The following is a 22,902-nucleotide window of genomic DNA, read 5'->3' as shown; positions in this document are numbered from 1 at the left end:
TTCAGTGAACGCGAGTTTTCGTTTGCACACGACCCACAAAGGGCGGCCAAAGTCTGGGTTGTCAAGGAAACTTGATCCCAACCTTTAGCCACCCCAAGGCACCTGCAAATAAGAAAAAAATAAGTGAAAATGAAGAAGACAGAGAAAATCCGACGAAACTCCGGCGAGGCCAAACCCTACGAAATCGACATCAAAACCTCGATTTTACCAACAAAAGTAATCCCAGAGCCTTTTACACACATCAGGGATAGATTTAGATGAGTCCTACACGTTGTACACCGTCAGCAAGGGAGACGGAATGTCGGATTTCCGAACTCTCTCAGATCTGGGAGTGTGAGGCCTTTACAAACCAAACCAATACCAAAAACAGAATTAGGGGAGAAAGAGACTCGGGAACGGAGGAAAAAAGAGGAAAAAAGGACGTCGAAACGACATTAACGAGGAGAGAGAGAGGTCAGCGGAAAAACGCGGGCAACCGGGTGGAGAAGACGAAGTCCGACCCGAGGGCTAGATGCCGCAACCCGAATCGAGTCCAACAACCGTAAGCCAGTCCAACACCCGACCACTACCACGACCCAAACGCCTCAGCCCAAACCCGTAAGCCCAATTACGGCCTAACCCATCAGCCACGGCCCGAGAGACCAAACCCAACCAACCCGAGACCCGCAAGCCCAGTCCAACACCGACACACACAGCCCAACCCACCTACACATTTCCCTCAGCCCAGGCCAGCCCATCACCCGCGACGCAAACGAAAACCTACGAGTGACCCGACAACTCGCGCCTCAACCCGAGACCACTGCACATGCGTCGCCCTTTGGTTGTGCCATGTGGCACGTTTGCGGCACAACACCTCTCGGCTCCGGTGGCTTAATTGGCTCGGCGGCGGCTTCTCAGCTCCGACGGCTTATTCAGCTCGAAAAACCTGTTTCCGACCTATTTGTCATCGTTCCGACCCTCCCGGACTTAGTTTCGGCCCCGTTTAAGGTAAAATAGATCATTTTAAGGTCGTATTTCACAAATTCAAGTTGAAAATTAGTTATGTTTGTGAAATACTAACGAAGGTGTCGAATGATCCAATAGGAACCAACCACCAACGAAAGCGTAGAACGTTTATGAGGTGCTAGGAGCTTACGTTTATATTTTAGGGAGTACTTCGTCTAAGGCCTACCAAGTAAGTGGCTCACCCATCATAGGTTACGCGTTATTTATTGTATGTTGACACGTGCCCGTGGATTCACATGTGTCATTAAATTGTATGCTAAATTGTTGTGCTTAAGTACGTAATCATGTGAACGTAAATGTATGCTATGTATGCTGGTTAGTCTGATGTGATATATAATGCTTATGATGTTTATGTTGTTCTTGAATGATTATGGCATAATTGTATGAAATATATGAATGGAAACAGCATGACTTGTATGACATGAAATAAGGTAAACTGCCCAAAAATATAACCCCAACAGTAATATGTATGATACGTAAATGAAAAATGAGAAATGACATGTAAACACGAAATGTGACAGTGGGGTTATGTTCAGTAATGACAAATGTAGAAGTATTGGGGACCTCATGCCTTTTTGTGTGTTCATGCATTTAGGGGGATACCTCTATCCCATCACGAGGGTATGGACGCGTACATCCAATGGTAGAACAACGATCGTTATGCTTTGCATAGCGCTGCCGTGACGGTTCTAGTTTTAACGGGTCCCAGCATAAGGGGCTCCCAGAGTATGCCCACCGGCTAAGGACAGTGGCCCAGCGGTGTGCGAACTAGCTGGTGAGCCCATACTCGCACGTATGGACTGTGTGTAGAGTATATGGTACATGTCCAAAGTTACCCGTTAGGATAGCACCGTAGGAAAAACGAAACGAAAGATAGGTCCCATCATCTCATTGCATGTGATTGTTGCATAACCCCGATAGGGGGTCACTTATTGAGTATTCTAGAAATACTCAAGCCTCGTGCTCCTTTACTGTTTCAGATAAAGGCAAGGCACCCATGTGAGATCGACAGCGGCATCGTACACCTCGAGACCGTGGCACATGCATAGGGTAGTTATTTTTCATTTCCTAGTATAGGTTAGTATAGGTTGAATCGTAATCGCATAATAAACCATAGGGTAGTTTAAGACAATTATTTCAGTATTGTTCTTTTTCCTTTCTTTCCCTTGTATTCGTTTTCTTTTTCACGAGGTAATAAAAGACAAGTGTAAGTCGCATTTATGATAAGAGCCCATTTAATGTAAATTCCGCATTTCAAGGTATAGTAATGACTTTAGATTAAATATGTAAAATTTAGGGTCATTACAATTTTGCACTCATACTCACTATTTTCTCATTAATTGCTCCATTTATTCTAATCAGTATACATGAAATAGTCAATTGCGACTTAATATGAAAAGAAGTTCAATTTGTAAAATCGAGCTTAATTGTATACGTAATTGAGTTATTTGGTAAAATTTTAGAACATTCACGCTGAACCATGATGCTGTAGCAAATCGGGAAACAACACTGCTTGCATCTGGAAATAAATTGTTGACTCTAATGCTGAAGTAATTCGGAACGCAAACTTTTCGGGGATGACATGGAAATTTTAATCCACATTAGCAGTCCACGTTGGTCATTGACTACCAAATTAGAAACATCCTAGGTGGACGATTTTATCCTTTCTAAGCCCTAAATGAAAAGAAACAACATTATAAAAGGAAAATGATACCTAAAATAGAGGAGAGCCACACTTTGGGAGAGAAATCGGATTAGATAGCAACAGCTTCCGCTGCTGTGAACTGCTGTGAAACTAGAGAAGAAGAAGAAAAATCCTAATCCAACAGCTGTTGACAGCAGAAGGAAAAGGAGACCAACAAGGATTGATTAGGGCAAAGAGGTGGACGTGAGAGCTCAAGGGAAAGGAACTTCCATTGACGAACGGCAACAAACCGGGATAACTCTCTATTTCCTTATTCTCTTTTCTCATTCCATCAATTTTACATGATTGAGATGTGAATTCCTCTATTTAATTCAGTTTTTATGGAGAGCTAAACTCCACATGGCGCTCGCACACCCCCTAGACCCTCTGGTCAAGCTAATCTGTAGCGACGTCCGTAGATTAACAGAACCCCATAGTGACATGCGCCTCATGGACACCCTCATCATCATACTTTGCGCATTCGCACTCATCATCATACTGTGCGCATGCACACTCATAATCTCTAGGGGAAGTAGCCCTATGCTTATGAACATACAATATGTCTGAGGTCCCTCTATATCCATCTTAATGTCTCTTCTAACAAAACCCTCTAGTCTCATCTCTTTGTTACTCAAGGTAACACATACTCGAGGATATTTATACTAATATCATTTTCATGCTCTTAAGATTGTGTCGTCTGTCGATCTAATGACATGATGCAATATGGCACTCATCATCGTATAGCATGCTCAATATGGAAAACATCATCATATTAAGGGAAACGTCGTGCAATCATCATACTCATCATATTGCCATAAAGTGCATCAAGCATATCAAGTACGTCATTCATCGAAATATATATATACTACGCACATCATCAAGCATCATAACTCAATCATCATCATAACTCATACAACATAATATACTCATACATCATCGTATACTAACATACGACATCATACGACACAGTTCATACATCATCATAACTCATATAATTTTTAGTCTATCCTATAGTAAGACCACTTACTTGGTTGGCCCTAGCAAAGTACTCCCTAATTACCTAAATGTAAGCTCCCGTTCCTCGAGAGCGGTTGTCGGCGTTCACTTCCAATTACACCGTTCGTCACCTTTCGTTAGTATTTCACATTCTAATCAATAATTCAACTAACAATGTAAAATACGGCTCTAAAAACGGCCTCAATTACCTTAATCAGGGCTGAAAACAGGTCCAAAAGGGTTAGAATGGTGGAAACCGGGCTAAAAATAGAAAACTGATAAGTCACCAGAAAAGTCATCGGAAGATGCCGGAACAGTCGCCGGGAAGCCGCCGGAACAGTCATTGAAAAGTTGTCAGAACAATCACCGGGAAAGCTACCAAAAATCCACTAGAAAGCTGCTGGAAAAGTCAGTCAAAAGCTACTGCCTGTCGCCACAAACCACTGCACCGTCCAAGTCACTCAAGCTGAAGGGCTGCTTGCGTCGTAGCTTGACACGAGACGACATCTGAACGAGCCACAACAGCCCAGGCATCTCAGGTCAAGGCGCTGGTCGAAGTTTAGTTCAGATCGTGGGCTCTAGTTGTAGGCTTGGCTATTGGATCGAGCTACGTTTTAGGCCTCGGTTTAGCAGGCTGGACCGCGGATTGGTTAATGGGCCACTACAGTGAACTGGGATAAAGAAACTTGGGCCACGGGTATCTGATTCGGGTACCCGATTTGGGTCCGGCCTGGATCCATCGAACCTTCTTCACCATAATTTTTCATGATTTTCAATGATGTTTCTCTTTCCTCTATTCATCCTTTTCGATGCCGATTTCCACCCTTTTCCTTCTTCTTCCTCTCTATTTGTCTTCCCTCCTTACCCGAAATTTCGTAGCTTGAAACTACCTATAATCACAAATCTCTAGATGTTTAGAAAACCCAAAAACTCGACCTCGCTTCTCAATGATGACGCTTATGAACACGGTCGCTTATGAACACGGTACGAAATGTACCTTGGGTTGATTGGCAGTCGTCAGGGATCCCTCTTTTGCAGTGTAACTTGGCATTTTGATGTCGGTTTTTTGGGTTGTTTCGTTCGTGGGTTTCATTTTTGGATAAACTACGAATGCTCTCTCTCTCTCAATTTTAATGCTCTTTTCTTTGTTGATTTTTGGCAATCGAGAGGAAATTGTCGACCGAGTAAAAGACGGCCGAAGGAAAACTTCTTTAAAGAAGAAAATAACGAAAAAACAAGGTGAAAAAGAATATTTGAGCTGAAGACCTGATTTTGTCATTCAATTATCATATTTAAATAAAAATCTATCCTTAAAAAAGAAAATGGCAACTTAATTGCCCTCGTTCCACTTAACTTAATTTGTGTCCGTTAATCTAAGAAAGAGGGATCCTTCAACAATAGAATAGGCAATGCTTAATCTAAGAAATAGGGATCCTTTAACAACCAAATATTGGAAATGTGTGGCTTAATAGGAGAAATAGGGATTCTTTAACAATAAAATAGAAAAGGTTTAACTTATCTAAAATTCTCCTATTCGTATTTCTACCTTACTGTTTTGAACTCCAATCTTCAAGTTCGCGCCAGTCAAGATGGTTCACCTCCTCCCAGTAAGTCTTCTATCCTCCGGTACCTAAGCCACCAGACCATCATCGTGATCGGCATCCAACGTCAAATCCACAATACGAGGTGTTGCAAACTTCACTAAATCAGGGGGTGCAGCTGGAGTTGTGGTTGGGGTTGGCGTAGGTGTGTTCGGTGTAGCTGATGGCGGCGGTGACGGTTCCCGATGCTGCACTCCTCCTTCTCTAGGCTCGGTGATAAGGTACTTCACCGTGAATTGATAAGGGTTTTTGTCTGCCACGGTCACGTCGTTCCACTGCTAGAAGGTGGTCTCGTCAAAACTGACGTCGCGCAACACGTGAGCTCGCCCCTCCGCAGGATCATAGAACCTGTACACCTTGCTTCTAGGTTCGTAGCCGATGAAGATGACCTTTAGCCCTCTGGGATCGAGCTTGGCGAGATGGTGACACCCGTCCTTCATGTATGCGAACATAGCCGAACACTTGAAGATGACGTACCGTTGGTTTCTTGTTGTACCAGGCCTCGTGTGGCGTCTTCCCGTTGAGGCTTCGCATTGGCGACCGATTGAGGAGGTAGACGGCCGTCATTACCACCTCTCCCCAGAACCTCCTAAGCATCCTGTCATGATTTTGATGCTCGACGATGGTCTGATTTTGATGCTCCACCACCCCGTTCTGCTGGGGGGAGTAGGACACCATTAGGTGCTACTGTATGCCAAGCTTGTCACAGTGCTTACTGAAGCTCTTCGCCTCGATCCGTGCATAACACTCGCATCTTCTTCCCGCATTCAGCCTCTGCTTGCGCTTGAATGCGTTTAATTGCCTCTGTCGTTTCACTTTTCGTTTGCAGTAGGATCAGCCAAATGAAGTTGCTTTTGTCATTGACCAGCAGGAGGAAGAGGATCTGGTCGCCTGGGGTCGCCAGCTCGAACGGCTTGCCGGCGCGGAAGGATGCCTGAGATGGAAAAGGGGTATGCCTCTGCTTGCCAATGAGACATTTGTCGTACAGCCTGTTCACGCCTTTGATTGTCGGCAAACCGTGCACCATCTTCTCCTTATGTAATTTTTGTAGGGCAGGAAAGTTTAGGTGCTCGTACATTGCGTGCCACCTCCAAGATTCTTCTTAGGTCCTGGCCGAGAAGCTAACTAGTTGCTCTATCTCCAACTCTAGGATGTAAAGGCGGTTTGCCGTGCACCGAACTTGTGTGAGCAGCTGTCGTCGATCATCGCAGATCTTGAGTAGCCCGTGCTCGATGGAAATGTGGCAGCTGGCCTCATCGAGTTGACCCAGGCTCACAAGGTTAGCCTTGAGCCTCGGGATCAAGTACACGCCGGTCAGCTTATGGTGCTTACCTCCCTTGCCAACGAACAGATGGTGTCGCGCCCTTCGATCTCGACGACGAAGCCGTCGCCGAACTTAACCGTCACACGAATACCCGAGTCAAGCTCGGAGAACGTCGAGTAGGACTGATGCACTCACCATGAAAAGAACGTCAGAGAGAACTTAACCGTTCCACGAATCACCTAGAGCTTTGATATCAACTGTAAAGATACTTAATTTCATACATGGTAGGCTAGTCAGGCCTAGGGTATATGTTAGCTAGCCGACGTAGTGGATTCATGTAGACATGTGTAATCCATGTGTAGAGATGTATTATGCATTCAACTCTACCCGAAAGAGGAAGTAAAGCCCAAGAAATTAGGTCCCATCAATGATGATACATGTTGTATGTGAATATATTTTCTCACCCGAATAATCGGGTCACTTATTATTTTAAATACTCATCCTATGTTTAACATTTTTTAGGTAAATGCAAAAGCTTCATGTACAGGTGTCACGACCTAGAATGGTTGTCCTTAACCTATTAAGCAACATTTTTTTAGGTAAATGCAACCACAAAGAATGGTTGCCTATAACCTACCAAGCAAGTCTTGTGAGAAACTCCGGCGAAGTTCACTTCAAACGTCTGTTTGTAACGAATTTTGACTTTCCCTCTCTAACTCTATCTCTCCATAACTCTAAAACCCCATCTCCTATTTCTTTCTCTTTTTTTCTTTTCTTTCTTTCTTCTTTTTGTTCATCGTTGGCAATATAAGGCTCACGCATATCCCTAATAAGGAAGGGATTGTAAATTTTACGAGTCAAGATTGACTCTAACCAATTTTCTCAATTTTCACTCTTCTATATTTTTCTTGAATGTCTCGGATTTAGGTAAGCAATTTTCTCTCTATCTCGTCTAGATATTTGGTCTCTAAGATTCTCAATAAAATCTCAGAAGTTCAACTTTAGAGGGAAAATCAGGTTTTAAATTTCTCGTCGAGGCTCGAGTGTTACAAATTCTCCGCTCCTTCAAAACTTCATTCTCAAAAGTTCTAATGCTCAATTACAAGAGTAGGACATCCTCTTGTCTACTTTTCTTACCCAAGTTGCTACATTGTCTCGGCGGTAACTTTAACGACAAATGACTATGGACATTCGCTCATTACACATCAACCTATGAACGATTAAGACGTATCAAACCACATAGTCCTCTTGGGAATAATTCCTCGGGTTTCCTGTCCATGTACATGTTATCAACAACTAGGGTGCTCCTACAGCTACTCCTGCCACTTACTTGGTTGGCCTTAGCCGAAGTACTCCCTAATTAACTAAACGCAAGCTCCCGTTTCTCGGGAGTTGCTCCAAAGGTTATCGGGGTTCACGTTCAATCACACCGCTCGTCACCTTTCGTTAGTATTTCACATTTTAACCAATCATCCAACTAACAATGTGAAATATGGCTCCAAAATAGCCTCAATTACCTTAATCGAGGTTGAAAATAGGTCCGACCAGGTTGGAATGGTGGAAACTGGGCTAAAAATGGCAAACTAAGAATTCACCGAAAAAATTGTCGGAAAGCTGCTGGAACAGTCACCGGTAAGCCACCGGAAAACTGTCAGAACGTTCGCCGGGAAAGCTGCCAGGAAACCGTCGGAAAGCTACCGGAATAGTCACCGGAAGCCGCCGAAAAACTGCCGACTACCGCCACAAACCGCCGCACGGTCCATGCCGCTCAAGCCGAACGGCTGCTTGCGCCGCGACTTGACACGTGTCAGCATCGGAGAAGGCCACGACGGCACATGCATCTCGGGTCGAGGCACGGGTTTAAGTTCAGTTTGGGTCGTGTTTCGCGGGTCGCAAGCTTTGGTTGTAGGCTGTGCTATTGGGCCGAGCTAAGTTTTGGGCCTCAGTTTAGCATGCTGGACTGCGGATTGGTTATTGGGCCGCTGTAGTGGACCGGTCTTAGGAAACTTTGGCCGCGGGTATTCGAGTCGGGTACCCAATCTAGGTCCGACTCAGATCCATTAGATCCTTTCTTCTTCACCCAAAATGTCAGGGCAATTTTCCAATGATGTTCCCCTCTCCTCCGTTCGTCATTTTTAACGCCGATTTCCGCCGTTTTCCTTCTTTTTCTTCTCTATTTGTCTTCCCTCCTTCCTTACCCGGAGTTTCGTGGCTTGAAACAAACTATAATCACATATCTACGGATGTTTAGGAAAACCAAAATCTCGACCTCGCTTTTCGAAGATGCATATGAACACGGGACGAAACATACTTCGGGTTGATTGGCAATCGCCGGCAACATCAGTAATGTTGGCGCAACTCAAGGAGGGACTTTATGACGGTTAAAGCCTTTACCCAATAAGCCTTGTAATTACGTCTCAAGTTCCTTCAATCCTATTGATGCCATGTTATAAGGCTTTGGGGACGGGGTATTCTTGGTAGGTCTTCCAAAAATACGTCGGGAACTCATTTACTACTGGTACGTTTCCTAGGGACTTTTCTTTTCCTCTTACCTCTACGACACATGTTAATACAGCCCGACCACCTTGTTAGACTAATCTCTTTGCTTTCATCATCAAGACTACCTTTAAAGTAGTCCCGGTACTTGTGCCTTTAAACTCAAAGTTAGGACCCGCTAGTGGTGAGAATACCACTTCCTTTTTATGACAGTCTATACTAGCACGACTTTCCGCTAGCCAATCCATGCTTAGTATTACGTCAAAATCGGTCATCTTTACTAGTATTAGGTGTATGCTTAGAGTTTGGTTTGCTAATATTGCTTGGTCATTCTTTACTCTATCCTTAGTTACTAGGGTTCTAATTCGAACCCGGTCTCTAGCCTCGAGGCTAGCCCTCTTCAGTTTCACCTCATCCTCTTCCTCTAGTAGGGGTTGTCCCCTTCCTCGTCTTACTCTTTCCCGTGGTCTAGGCAGCATGATTCTAGAAACCAAGATAGTATCTCTTAAGTCTAAGGCTCATCAGTATGCATATATACTATTAAAAATACATATACTAAAGTCACATTATATTGCAAACAAAATCACTCAGCATGCAACAAATCACATCATACATTATAATAAATACATGAAATGTCACAAAAATTTCAGTAATATCAATAGAAAAATGCATGAGTTTGAAAACGTTTCTCTTTTCTAATCTTGTGCAAGGCGTACCTGAAGGTGACGGGCCATCGATGTTGGGACCATGGAACGTGCCAAGCCTACATTATAGGCTAGTCTACAAAATCTAAAACCTAGAGCTCTAATACTGACTATAACGACCCTAAATTTTCACATACTCAAAGTCGCTACTAACGTCTCATGCTCATCTCTAATGCGGAAATATAACTCTTCAATTGAAGATCATTTATAACATAAACTTCGAAAATGCTTCAAACAACTTCTTGAAAAACATATAGGTGTTTAAATATGAAATACTGAAATTGAGTGAAAATAAAAACAAATACAAAATCATTTAAAACAATGAAATGAAAAATAACCTATTCTAACCTAACCTTCGTCGCGTTGTAAAGTCTTGAGGGGAAGCCCGAAAGGGAAAGCTCATACCTAGGCTAGGGGGCACTAGGCAACTCATTGGTGGGGTGATACCCAAAAATGACTAAGTACTTGCTGCACTTCCTGAGAAAGAAGTCTTGATAACCGAAATAACCGATTTTAGGTTGGTTGGGTATCGAAATAACCGATCTTTTTAGGTTAGCTAAATAATGGTTGTCAGAAATAACTGATTTTAGGTTGGTTGGGTTAATGACCTGAATAATGAGTTAGTGACCTGAATAATCGACAGAGAGTTCACCACCCAACTCAATCTAACATTTTATTTTTTGGGTTCAATTATATATATTATATTAATAACTAAAATCTTATATAATTAAAATATCAAATATTTATAAGTCTCGATTACAAAAGTTAAATATTCAATGTCTGATTAAAAAAAATGTCAACCTCCAAACATAGAATTTATTTGTTTTAAAAAATTCAATTCAAATTGAAAAAATATTAACACAATCCAGCAATTATAGTTTTAATTAAGTGGTTCGAAGATTAGGTTGGAGAAGATCCAACTATTGAAAACGAAAAGACACTAAATTTTTTACTGGATCTAATTTTCGGTATTTTAGTAATTTTCCATTTTCTAACTATATTATTATTATTCAGAAAAAAAAAAGTCAAAAAAATTCTTTACCCTTGGTTGGTTATTGAGGGAATAGAGCTGAGCGGAGCGAAAATTTTTTTTCCATGAGATAGGAAATTCAAACTATTAGCCTCACACGAGGTTTGTGAATAAGTGATTGTCTGATAATGAGCAAGGAATGTCCGTCTTTCTACTAAAGAGGATACATTGAATTCATTCGATATTCAATCAAAATTTAATTATTTATCAAATCTTTATTTTGTTTCGTTATTCAAACAAAATTTGATTACTTTTAATTATTTAAATAAGAAATCTCCACAAATATTAGATTTAAATGATGATTTTATTGAGATAGAGTAATAGATCAATCAATAGAGATTAAATAATGACACGTAATAGGATCAAAGTAAATGACCATAGTGGGCGAGATATGTGTCAGCCAACCATTTACCCAAAGCAATCTCAGTTGCGGTATTCAAATGACCATGATCCCAGGAGAAGCCTTCAAATGTGGTCAAGTTGATAGGCAACTCCAAAGAGTCAATAGTAATGATGTCTGGAAGCTCTTTTTGGACGGCATCTTCAGCTTCTCTTACTGCTGGCAAATTATGAGTATCGTGCTTCATAAAAAAGTCATAGAGGGCTATCTTAACAATAATGACAGGTAAAAATCTAGGTTTTATATCATTGCGGATGTCGGTGATGAACTTCTTTAAGTTTTCTTTGTATCTTTGAGCAGTGTCATTCATAGCCGCATCGCTTTCTCCTTGATACCAAAACAAAGCACGCACAACCCCACCTTCTTTTTCTGATGTTTTAATTCGTTCAATGAAATTTTGATAAAAAGTTGCACTAGGATTGCTAGGGTTTTTAATCCATTGTTCAATTAAAGTGCCACCCCTAGCACAAGGAACTAAACCCACGATACCTGCCTTTTGTCCAGCTTTTTCTTTCAACTGGTGAGCAAACGGTATTCCCGAACCAATCCCTGGAGTGTGGCCGATGTCAATCCCCAAATGGAGAGGTTCATGTGCTATCTCCCATTGGCGCTCAGGGTTCAACCGTAGGATGGATGGGTCGGATTGACACTCTAATGGGACCTTGCCATCCCACACAAGTTTCCCATTTTGAGTTTTCTCTACCCCACCTCGACCAGCCATGTTGCTCTGACCGGCAAGGATGAATATATTTGTGGGAGAAGTAGCCCCTGAAAGGGAAGGGCTAAACAATATCATAGACAACAAGATTGATAGTTTCAACAAAACCATTTTGACCTCTTGTGTCTGTGCAAATAGACAGAGGAAGAAAAGTATAAATGAATAAAAAGCTTATAACTTTTTGTGCCTAGTTGCAGACACAACTACTCTCCCGTTAAAACTCTTATCACTCTCCTTCTATTTTATAATTGATCTATGACTCTCCATGCCTCTGTGTGTGATCCTCACATTTTATACTTAATTTGATTCTATTTTTAGTATTATTTAAGTTTCAAAATCAATTTCAATCAATATTTGTGGATCAGGATTATTTTTCGATCTTAATCACACCTAATTGTCTAATGTATCTATATATAGAAGTATAAAAATAAACCTTCAACCATCTATTTTTTTTTCTTTTTTTTTTCATCAATCTTTTTTTTTTCATCAATCTTGTCTTGCATGTCTTTTTCTGTAGAATAAAAGACAGATCTTTTTGACATTAAAATATGTTAGGGTTTTTCAATAGAATAAAAGAGTGTAGGTTAAATTAAACCAAGTAACATTCGACCAAAGCGATCTTAGGAGTACCAAGGAGAGCCTACACCGTCAATGAGCTAGATTTGATGAGCTTTTTTATGCATCAATCACATGTACTCTGTGGCTTTATTTATGTGCTATTATTTATGTTATGTGATATGAATGAACAATATGATATATGTATGTAATTTCTTTTATCTTTGATTAAGACTGCGATGTTGATGTGACCATGCTTATGCCCTTTGAGACACTATGACGTATCATGTATGATAAGAATGAATGAAACACCATGAATATGTATATACGTCTCGTATAGAATTTACAACATGACTAATACAATAATATTATATCCATCGTTTCATTGAACGGTGATTTTTAATTGGGATCTCGTACATGTTTAATGGGACCTCATACATGCAATATTATTCATGTTTATTTCTTTTCTGTCGGTTTTCAGTAGTGTGAATGTGAACTAGTCTATAGTCAGGCCTAAGGGGTATGTTAGCTAGCTGACATAGTGGATTCATGCAAACGTGTGTAATCCATGTGTAGAGAAGTATTATGCATCCAACTCTACCTGGAAGAGGAAGTAGAGCCCAAGGAATTAGGTCCCACTAATGATGATACATGTTATATGTAAATACATTTTCTAACCCGAACAATCGGGTCACTTAAGATTTATGTAAGCATTTTTCTCTTCTACCTCATCTACAAATTCGGTCTCTAAGAATCTTAATAAAATCTCAGAAGTTCGACTTTAAAGGAAAAATCAGGTTTTAAATTTCTCGTGTCGAGTGTTACAATTCTCCCCTCCTTAAAAACTTTCATTCTCAAAAAGTTTTAATGCCCAATTACAAGAGTAGACGTTCTCTAGGTTTGATTTAGATTTAATTTAGTTATTTGAATTAGATTTGATTTAGTTATTTGAATTAGATTTGATTTAGTTATTTGATTTAGATTTACTTGTTTCGGTATATACTGTAACCCTATATAATAGCCAATTTCATTCAAAAGGATTGGAGGAGAGATTTCTCCCCATTCTTAGGATATTTTCAGTTTGACATGTCCTAAACTTAGCCAAATTAAAACCAGAAGCAATAGTCTTAAAACTAGAAGAAACAGTCTTCTACGTGTGTCGTAATAAAAGTATGTCGAGTCTTAAAACTAGAAGAAACAGTCTTCTACGTGTGTCGTAATAAAAGTATGTCGATGGAGAGTTCATTTGTGCAGTCTGCAATTCCAAAATTTGATGGGTACTATGATCATTGGACGATGCTCATGGAAAACTTTTTGGGTTCAAAAGAGTACTGGGGTTTGGTGGATAATGGGATTCTTGTAGCAACAAAAGACATCGTTTTCACAAATGCCCCGAAGAAGCACATTGAAGATCAGAAGTTGAAAGATTTGAAAGCAAAGAATTATCTATTTCAAGCATTAGATCGTTCGATCTTGGAGACAATCCTCAACAAGGATATAGCAAAGAACATATGGGATTCTATGAAACAGAAATATCAAGGTTCGACACGAGTAAAGCGTGCACATTTGCAAGCTCTTCAGAAGGAGTTTGAAATGTTTCACATGAAGGCAGGAGAATTTGTGAATGAGTGTTTTGCTCGGACCCTTAGCATAGCCAACAAGATGAATCTAAATGGTGAGAACAAAGAAGATGTTGAAGTAGTTGAAAAGATTCTGAGATCTATGACTGCCAAGTTTGATTATATTGTGTGTTCCAGTGAGGAGTCCAAGGATACAACCATCTTAACCATTGATGAGTTGCAAAGCAACCTGCTTGTGCATGAACAACGCATGAGTTCTCATTTTGAAGAAGAATACGCTTTGAAGATCACTCATGGTTAACAATCTGGAGGAAGGGGTCGAGGTCGTGAAAGTTTTAGAGGTAGAAGAAGGGGATGAGACAGACAAACCTTCAACAGAGCCATAGTGGAGTGCTATAATTGTCACAAGCTAGGACATTTTCAATGGGAATGTCAAAGCAAGGAGAAGGAGACAAACTATGCAGAGACTCAAGAAGAGATGTTGCTGATGGCTTACGTGAATATGAATAAGAGCCAATAGAGAAGATACGTGGTTCCTTGACTTGGGATGTAGCAATCATATGTGTGGGAAGTAGGAATATTTTTCAGATTTTGATGGAAGCTTCAGAGATTCAGTGAAGCTGGGCAACAACTCAAGTATGGTTGTAACAGGAAAGGGTAATGTACGGCTGAAGGGAATGGAATCATACAGATAATCACAGGAGTGTTCTATGTGCCCGAGCTAAAGAACAATTTGTTGAGTATCGAGAAATTGCAAGCAAAGGGGCTTACCATTTTGTTTCAAAATGGAACGTGCAAGGTGTTTCATCCTGAGAGAGGTTTAATCATGGAGACAAAGATGTCTTCGAATCGAATGTTCGTACTGCATGTTATATCTCAGCCTGTAGCATCCACATGTTTCAATACAATCACAAAAGATATTGAGCAACTCTCGCACTGTAGATATGGACATTTGGGCTTTAAGGGATTAAAGACCCTTCAGCAAAAGGAATGGTGGATAGTTTACCACAACTCAAGTCAACATTGAGACTATGTAAAAATTGTCTGGTGGGAAAACAACAAAAACAAACCACAAGAAAAGGTAGTTGATTACTTTCACAAATTACTTTAGCAGAAAAACATGGTTTATTTCTTAATAAAAAATCAAAAACCTTTGCTGTATTTACAAACTTTAAAATTCATGTTGAGAAGGAAACAAACTCATTTATTAATGCCTTACAAGCTGATCGAGGAGGAGAGTTTACATCACAAGAATTCACCAATTTTTGTGATGTAAATGGTATACAAAGACAACTGACAGCTGCATACACACCACAGCAAAACGGAGTTGCGGAACGAAAAAATAGAACTATTATGAATATGGTTCGTAGTATGATTTTATAAAAGAAAATTTCGAAAAGTTTCTGGCCTGAAGCAGTCAACTGGACTGTGCATGTACTAAATCGAAATTCAACATTGGCTGTTAAAAATAAAACTCCAGAAGAAGCTTTGAGTGGAGTCAAACCTTCGGTTGAGCATTTTAGAGTTTTTGGATGTATCTCTCATGTTCATGTGCTTGACAGTAAAAGAACTAAGTTGGATGATAAGAGTTTGAGTTGTATTTTGCTAGGAGTTAGTGAAAAGTCAAAGACTTACAGACTCTATGATCCAACTTCACAAAGGATCATAATAAATAAGGATGTTGTATTCGAGGAAGATAAGAGTTGGGACTGGGTAAGACCTATGAAGAATCCATTATGTGGGATCTAGAATGGGGTGATCAAGAGGAGGCAACAGATGTTTTGTGATGAAAATGAAGAAAGGAGCGAATCTGATATAGAAGCTGCAGAGGAAAATATTTTCTCTGGCTCTTTGGCTGAAGCAAGCTCTCCTAGCTCGAATAAGGGGAGGAATAGGAAACCACCAGTTTGGATGAGAGACTATGAAACAAGAGAAGATCTTTCTGAAGAAGATAATGAAGCTCACTTGGTCATGTCTACCACTACTGATCTTGTAAACTTTGAAGACGCATTGAAGAGTGAGAAATGGAGGCAAGCCATGAATCTGGAAATGAAAGCAATAAACAGAAATGACACATGGGAATTGATGGAGTTACCTGAGGGCGGAAAGAAGGTTGGAGTAAAATGGATTTATAAGACGAAATTCAATGAAAATGGGGAAGTCGACAAATACAAGGCTAGGCTTGTAGCAAAGGGGTATACTCAACAGCATGGGGTAGACTATACTGAAGTATTTGCATCTGTTGCGCGCATGGAGACAATTCGTTTGGTGGTAGCACTTGCAGCTCAAAGAGGCTGGTCCATCTATCAGATGGACATGAAATCTACATTTCTATATGGTGACTTAAATGAAGAGGTCTTTGTGGAGCAACCCTGTGGATATGTGCGAAAGGGACATGAGCAGAAGGTTTACAAGTTAAAGAAAGCACTCTAAGGGCTTAAGCAAGCTCCATGTGCTTGGTACAGCCGTATAGAAACCTATATTATGACGGAAGGTTTTGAGAAGTGTGACTATGAGCATACTTTGTTCATCAAAAGAGGAAAAGAAGTCAAAGTATTAATTGTAAGTCTCTATGTCGATGATCTCATGTTTACTGGAAATGATGAATTAATGTTTACAGAGTTCAAAATTTCATGAAAAATGAGTTTGACATTGATCTTGATAAGATGAGGTATTTTCTTGACCTTGAAGTCTTACCAAATTCTAGTGATATTTTTGTAAGTCAGAAGAGCTATGCTTTGGAGGTGCTGAAACGGTTTGGAATGGACAAAAGTAATTGTGTTCATAATCCTATTGTCCCGGGATGCAAACTTATGAAAGATGAAGATGGAATAAACGTGGACAAAACTTACTATAAGCAAGTTGTAGGCAGTCTTAATTATCTCACAGCAACTCGACTAGACATAATGTTTGTAGCGAGTTTGATTAGTAAATATATGGAGAATCCCACTGAGCTTCATTTACAGGCAGCAAAAAGGGTCCTACATTATTTGAAGGGAACATCTGGGCTTGGAATTTTCTATCGGAAACGAGGAGATGATGATTTTTTTGCATACACAGACACTGATTACGCTGGAGATTTGGATGAGAGAAAGAGTACTTCAGGCTATTTGTTCTTATTGAGTTCTGGAGCAGTATTATGATCGTCAAAGAAACAACCAATAGTAAGTCTATCTTCCACATAGGTGGAATTCATGTGCAATACGAGGCAGTATGGTTAAAAAGGGTGTTGGAAAAGCTGAGTCAGAATCAAGACAAGGTAACTATTATTCGTTGTGATAGTAGCTCTGATATCAAGCTTTCAAATAACCAAGTAATGCATGGTCGGGATAAGCACATAAATGTGCGTTTTCATTTCCTTCAAAAGCTCACAAAGGCTGGCACTGTGGAGTTGGTGCATTGTGGCACACCGGAATAGTTAGCTGATGTGATGACTATACCACTAAAATTAGATGCTTTCTTGAAGTTGAGAGGACAGTCTATTCTGACATAGATATAAATAGATTACTATTTGTATTACTATTTGTGTTCATGAGTGTTTGATTTAGTTATTTGATTTAGGTATTTGATTCAGATTTCCTTGTTTTCAGTGTATTATGTAATGCTATATAATAGTCAATTTCATTCTTCAATAAATGAGAGATTTCTTTCAATTCTTGTGATATTTTCGGTTTTCTCTATTCTTTACATTCTCTTGTCTACTTTCCTTACCCAAGTTGCTACATTGTCTCGTCGTAATTCTACCGACACATCAACCTATGGATGATGAAGACGTATCAAACCACATAGTCCTCTTGGGAACAATTCCTCGAGATCCCTGTCCTTGTACATGTTTTCAACAATTAGGGTGCTCCTAGAGCTACCCACCTTTGATGTTTCACCCTCCTAGGGTTTAATGGTCACAACTAGAGCGTTGTCATCTATTAGAGTGTAATTACAATCACGTGACTTCAAAATGTCATGAAGCCAAAAGATGTTTAGGCCTTGAAATATCATAAAGAGTTCTAAGGACATTGTCTAATGACCACATTTTATCGTTACTTGGTTTAGCTACTTAACTTTGTCTAATGACCACATTTTACTGTCTAATGATGGATGATGAAAGTCCCACAATCTAGGGAATGATCATGAGTTTATAAGTAAAGGAATACACCTCCATTGGTATGAGGCGTTTTGGGGAAGCCCAAAGTAAGAGAGCTTATGCTCAAAGTAGACAATATCATACATTTTGTTGTCTAATGACCACAATTTACTTGGTTTAGCTACTTAACCTTGTCTTATTGTAATTCATAATATCTATCTAAGATTCTATATCTATTATTATCGAAGCAAATAAAGCAAAGGTCTCCTCTTTCCGTCTGCTCTTCCTGAAGTGAGCGAATTGCATGTAGAGATCCATCCGTAGGGGCTTATAGTTTAATTGGTTGAAACGTACCGCTCATAACGATTATATTGTAGGTTTGAGCCCTACTAAGCCTACCATCCCTTCCCTTACCTTGACCTAATACAAGGCAGTCAAAGTCCTTGTCTAATAACGTTGTATTACCGTTACTTGCTTTAACTACTTAACTTTGTTTTAAGAGTTGTTTTATACTAAAAATTTTGCTTTTAATAATAAAATTTTAATAAATTAATTTATTTACCAATTTTGTTATAATAATATTAGAGCTTTAATTTTTTTTTTTTAAAAAAACTATCCTTTAAAAAGATAATATTTCAAAGCTGAAAATTTCATTTGCCTCATTAGATATGCGCCACTCAAAGTTCAACCAGATGTGATTTAAATGATTTTATTGAGATAGAATAATAGATGAATCAATAGAGATTAGAGAATGACACATAATAAGATCATAGTAAATGACCATAGTGGGCGAGATATGTGTTTGCCAACCATTTACCCAAAACAATCTCTGTTTCCGTATTAAAATGACCATGATCCCACGAAAACCCTTCAAATGTGGTAAAGTTTACAGGCAACTCCCGAGAGTCGATAGTAATGATGTCTGGAAGCTCTTTTTGGACTGCATCTTCAGCTGCTCTCACTGCCGGCAAGTTATGAGTATCGTGCTTCATAAAAAAGTCGTAAAGGGATATCTTAACAATAATGACCGGTAAAAATCTAGGTTTTATATCATTGCGGATGTCGGTGATGAACTTCTTTAAGTTGTCTTTGTATCTTTGAGCGGTGTCATTCATAGCCGCATCGCTTTCTCCTTGATACCAAAACAAAGCACGCACAACTCCACCTTCTTTTTCTGAAGTTTTAATTCGTTCAATGAAATTCTGGTAAAATGTTGCACTAGGATTGCTAGGGTTTTTTATCCATTGTTCAATTAAAGTGCCACCTCTAGCACAAGGAACTAAACCCACGATGCCTGCCTTTTGTCCAGCTTTTTCTTTGAACTGGTGAGCAAACGGTATCCCTGGACCAATCCCTGGAGTGTGACTAATGTCAATCCCCAAATGGAGAGGTTCATGTGCTATCTCCCATTGGCGCTCAGGGTTCAACCGTAGGATGGATGGGTCGAATTGACACTCTAATGGGACCTTTCCATCCCACACAAGTTTCCCGTTTTGAATTTTCTCTACCCCACCTCGACCAGCCATGTTGCTCTGACCGGCAAGGATGAATATGTTGGTGGGAGAAGTAGCCCCTGAAAGGGAAGGGTTAAACAATATCATACACAACAAGATTGATAGCTTCAGCAAAACCATTTTGACCCCTTGTGTCTGTGTAAATAGACACAAAAATGAACTAAAAGCTACTTTTTCTTGTTTAAAAGAATAGATAACTTTTTGTGTCTATGTGCACAGACACAACTACTCTCCCCTTAAAACGCTTATCACTCTCCTTCTATTTTATAATTGATCTATGACTCTTCATTCCTTCCTCGAGTGATCCTCACATTTTATACTTAATTTTGATTCTATTTTTAGTATTATTTAAGTTTCAAAATCAATTTCAATCAGTCATTATTTGTGGATCGAGAGTATTTTTCGATCTTATTCATCTTGGATCACACCTAATTTGTCTAATATATCTATATATATAGAAGTATAAAAATAAAACTAGTATAAAAATAAAACTAACCCTAGATGTTTTTTTACACTAATCTTGTCTTACCTGTCTTTTTCTATAGAATAAAAGACGAGATCTTTTGACATTAAAATATATTAGCTTAATATTCAGGAGGTAAATAAATATTTTCTCATTTCTAGGCCAAAAATAGTTTTTTTTTTTTTTTTTTTTTTTGGTTTAAATTTGAAGAAGGTGTAAATATCCACGTTAAGTTACAAAAATTTAATAAGAGTTTTTATGTGATATAATTTGTATCAAATTAGGTTTCTTACTACATGAGTGAAATATGTATGTGAATATTTTGACTTTGTTTTTCATTTATTAATGTATTTATTAATGTGACGTGTTAATGCAAATTATAAATTTGTGAAAGATAATTTCACTACCTAGAACAAATGAATATTACTTGTAAAAATAAAACAATAAATGGATAGCAAAACTTGTTGGAAGATCGTGTAATCTTTTTGTCTTATTCTATTATTTTGAACCGTTTTAAACTCGTTTTTGCCATAGTTATGACCTGAAAATATATAAAACTGAACCTAGGAACGTTCGACCAAAGTGAGTTTAGGGGTATTAAGGAGAGTCTAAACCACCCAATGAGCTGGGTTTGATGAATTTTTTTGAAGCATCCATAACACGTCCTCTATGACTCTATTTATGTTATGTAATCTAAATGAACAATGTGATATATGTATGTACTTTCTTTTTTTATCTTTGATTATGACTGCGATGTTGATGTGACCATGTTTATGCTCTTCGAGACACTATGACGTATCATGTATGATAAGAATGAATGAAATACCATGAATGTGTATGTACATCTCGTATATAATTTACAACATGACTAACACGAAAGTATTTTATCAATCATTTCATTGAACACTGATTTTTAGTTGGGATATTGTACGTGTTTAATGGGACCTCATACATTCAATATTATTCGTGTTTCTTTCTTTTCTTGTCGGTTTTCAGTAGTGTGAATGTACGTAGTCTATAGTCAGGCTTAGGGGGTATGTGTGTAATCCATGTGTAGAGAAGTATTATGCATTCAACTCTACCCGAAAGAGGAAGTAGAGCCCGAGGAATTAGGTCCGATCAATGATGATAGATGTTGAATGTGTATATTTTCAAACCCCAACAATCGGGCCAGTTACTTAATGTTTTAAATATTCATCCAATGTTCAACGTTTTTCATCAAATACTAGAGACTTCATGTACAGGTGTCACGACTTAGAATGGTTGCCCTCAACCTACTGAGCAACATTTTTCAGGTAAATGAAACAATACAGAATGGTTGCCCTTAACCTACCGATCAAGTCTTGTGAAGAAACTCTGGCGAAATTCCAGCTCCGAACGCTGTTTGGAGCGAATTTTGATTTTCCCTCCCTAACTCGACTTTGACCAATTTTCTCAATTTTCACTATTTAATTTTTTATATTTTTCTTGAATTCGTGCGATCTATATAACCATTTTTATCTTCTACCTCATCTAGAAATTCAGTCTCTAAAATTCTCAATAAAATCCCAGAAGTTCGACTTTTAAAGGGAAAATCAGGTTTTAAATTTCTCGTCGAGGTTCAAGCGTTACAAATTCTCCCCTCCTTAAAAACTTTCGTTCTCAAAAGTTGAATGCCCAATTACAAGAATATGATATCCTCTTGTCTACTTTTCTTACCCAAGTTGCTACATTGTCTCGACGGTAACACTACCGACACATGACTACAGGGATGACAAAGCCCTAGTTATGACCCATAAAACCTAGGAGGGTGAAACATCACAAACGAGAGGTAAGGGTAGCTCTAGGAGCATCCTTGGTGTTGATAACATGTACATGGATAGGGAACCCGAGGAATTATTTCCAAGAGGACTGTATGGTTTGATACGTCTTCATCGTCCATACAGTCCTCTTGGAAATAATTCCTCGGGTTCCCTATCCATGCACATGTTATCAACACCAAGGATGCTCCTAGAGCTACCCCTACCTCTCGTTTGTGATGTTTCAACATCCTAGGGTTTAAGGGTCACAACCAGGGCTTTGTCATTCATTAGAGTGTAATTACAACCGCGTGACTTCAAGATGTCATGACGTCAAAATGTGTTATTTAGAAAATTCTAAAAGGGTCTTGGATCTTCGATAAAAATTACTCGAGATATTTTCCTTTGAGCTTTTCTTAGACCCTAACTTGGTTTAGGTTCCAAATTTTCCATGAACAACTTGAAATCTTGAATATATCTATTTCCTTACAAAAGCAGTAGATCATTTGAAAGATGTTTAGGCGTTGAAATATGTTAAAGAGTCTTAAGGGCATTTTGGTCATTTCTCCCTAATTCGACTTCTCAAACTTTACAAAGCCATCAATCATCATGAAAGCAGACCCACATTATTTGGAGATCATTTAGATCATGAACCGAAGATAAGTTACCTCAGAAGCATTACTGTTATTTTACATTGTTGCTTGGTTTTAGCTTGTGCCACACACGTCCAATCTATCCTCACCCTGAACTCACACGACACTTCCCTCTCGTGGATTGACTATGCCCCTAGTGACCTAAACCTGCCGCATACGGACCCTCAGTACATCTGTCTATACAAAATGATGGATAGTTTATTAAGATCATGTTCGTAATCAAAGACCAACTTGACGTCAATTTCATAACCACCACCAATGTCCTCGTCTCGAAGACGATCAATGTCCTCGTCTTGAATACTCTTTTTGTCAACATTCACTTGCTTTGTATTTATTTGTAATAAAATCAAACTAAAATCCAATGTTTAAGTTGTATGAAT

At 39.1% G+C, this 22,902-nt stretch overlaps 2 protein-coding genes across 3 annotated transcripts; both read right to left on the bottom strand.

Annotated features, from left to right (window-relative positions):
• Window positions 1–11,142: 11,142 nt before the first annotated feature.
• LOC111454647 (probable carbohydrate esterase At4g34215) lies at window positions 11,143–11,901 on the bottom strand. Its single transcript, XM_023096141.1, has one exon. The coding sequence runs from the start codon at window positions 11,899–11,901 to the stop codon at window positions 11,143–11,145; it is 759 nt and encodes a 252-aa protein (XP_022951909.1).
• Window positions 11,902–18,804: 6,903 nt separating this feature from the next.
• LOC111454406 (probable carbohydrate esterase At4g34215) lies at window positions 18,805–19,909 on the bottom strand. 2 transcript variants are annotated; one of them, XM_023095891.1, is made up of 2 exons: window positions 19,807–19,909; window positions 18,805–19,764 (listed from the first exon to the last, which is right to left on the bottom strand). In XM_023095891.1, exon 2 carries the CDS (start codon window positions 19,746–19,748, stop codon window positions 18,882–18,884), a length of 867 nt encoding a protein of 288 aa, XP_022951659.1. In that variant the 5' UTR covers window positions 19,749–19,764; window positions 19,807–19,909; the 3' UTR covers window positions 18,805–18,881. The 2 variants fall into 2 exon arrangements, with proteins under 2 accessions (XP_022951659.1, XP_022951660.1); XM_023095892.1 differs by having other exon boundaries at window positions 18,805–19,772; window positions 19,815–19,906.
• Between the last annotated feature and the right edge of the window lie 2,993 nt (window positions 19,910–22,902).

The sequence above is a fragment of the Cucurbita moschata genome, unplaced genomic scaffold (assembly GCF_002738365.1).
Source record: "Cucurbita moschata cultivar Rifu unplaced genomic scaffold, Cmos_1.0 Cmo_Scf00016, whole genome shotgun sequence".
NCBI classification, from domain to species: domain Eukaryota; kingdom Viridiplantae; phylum Streptophyta; class Magnoliopsida; order Cucurbitales; family Cucurbitaceae; genus Cucurbita; species Cucurbita moschata.
This window is presented reverse-complemented; position numbering and strand designations above follow the sequence as displayed.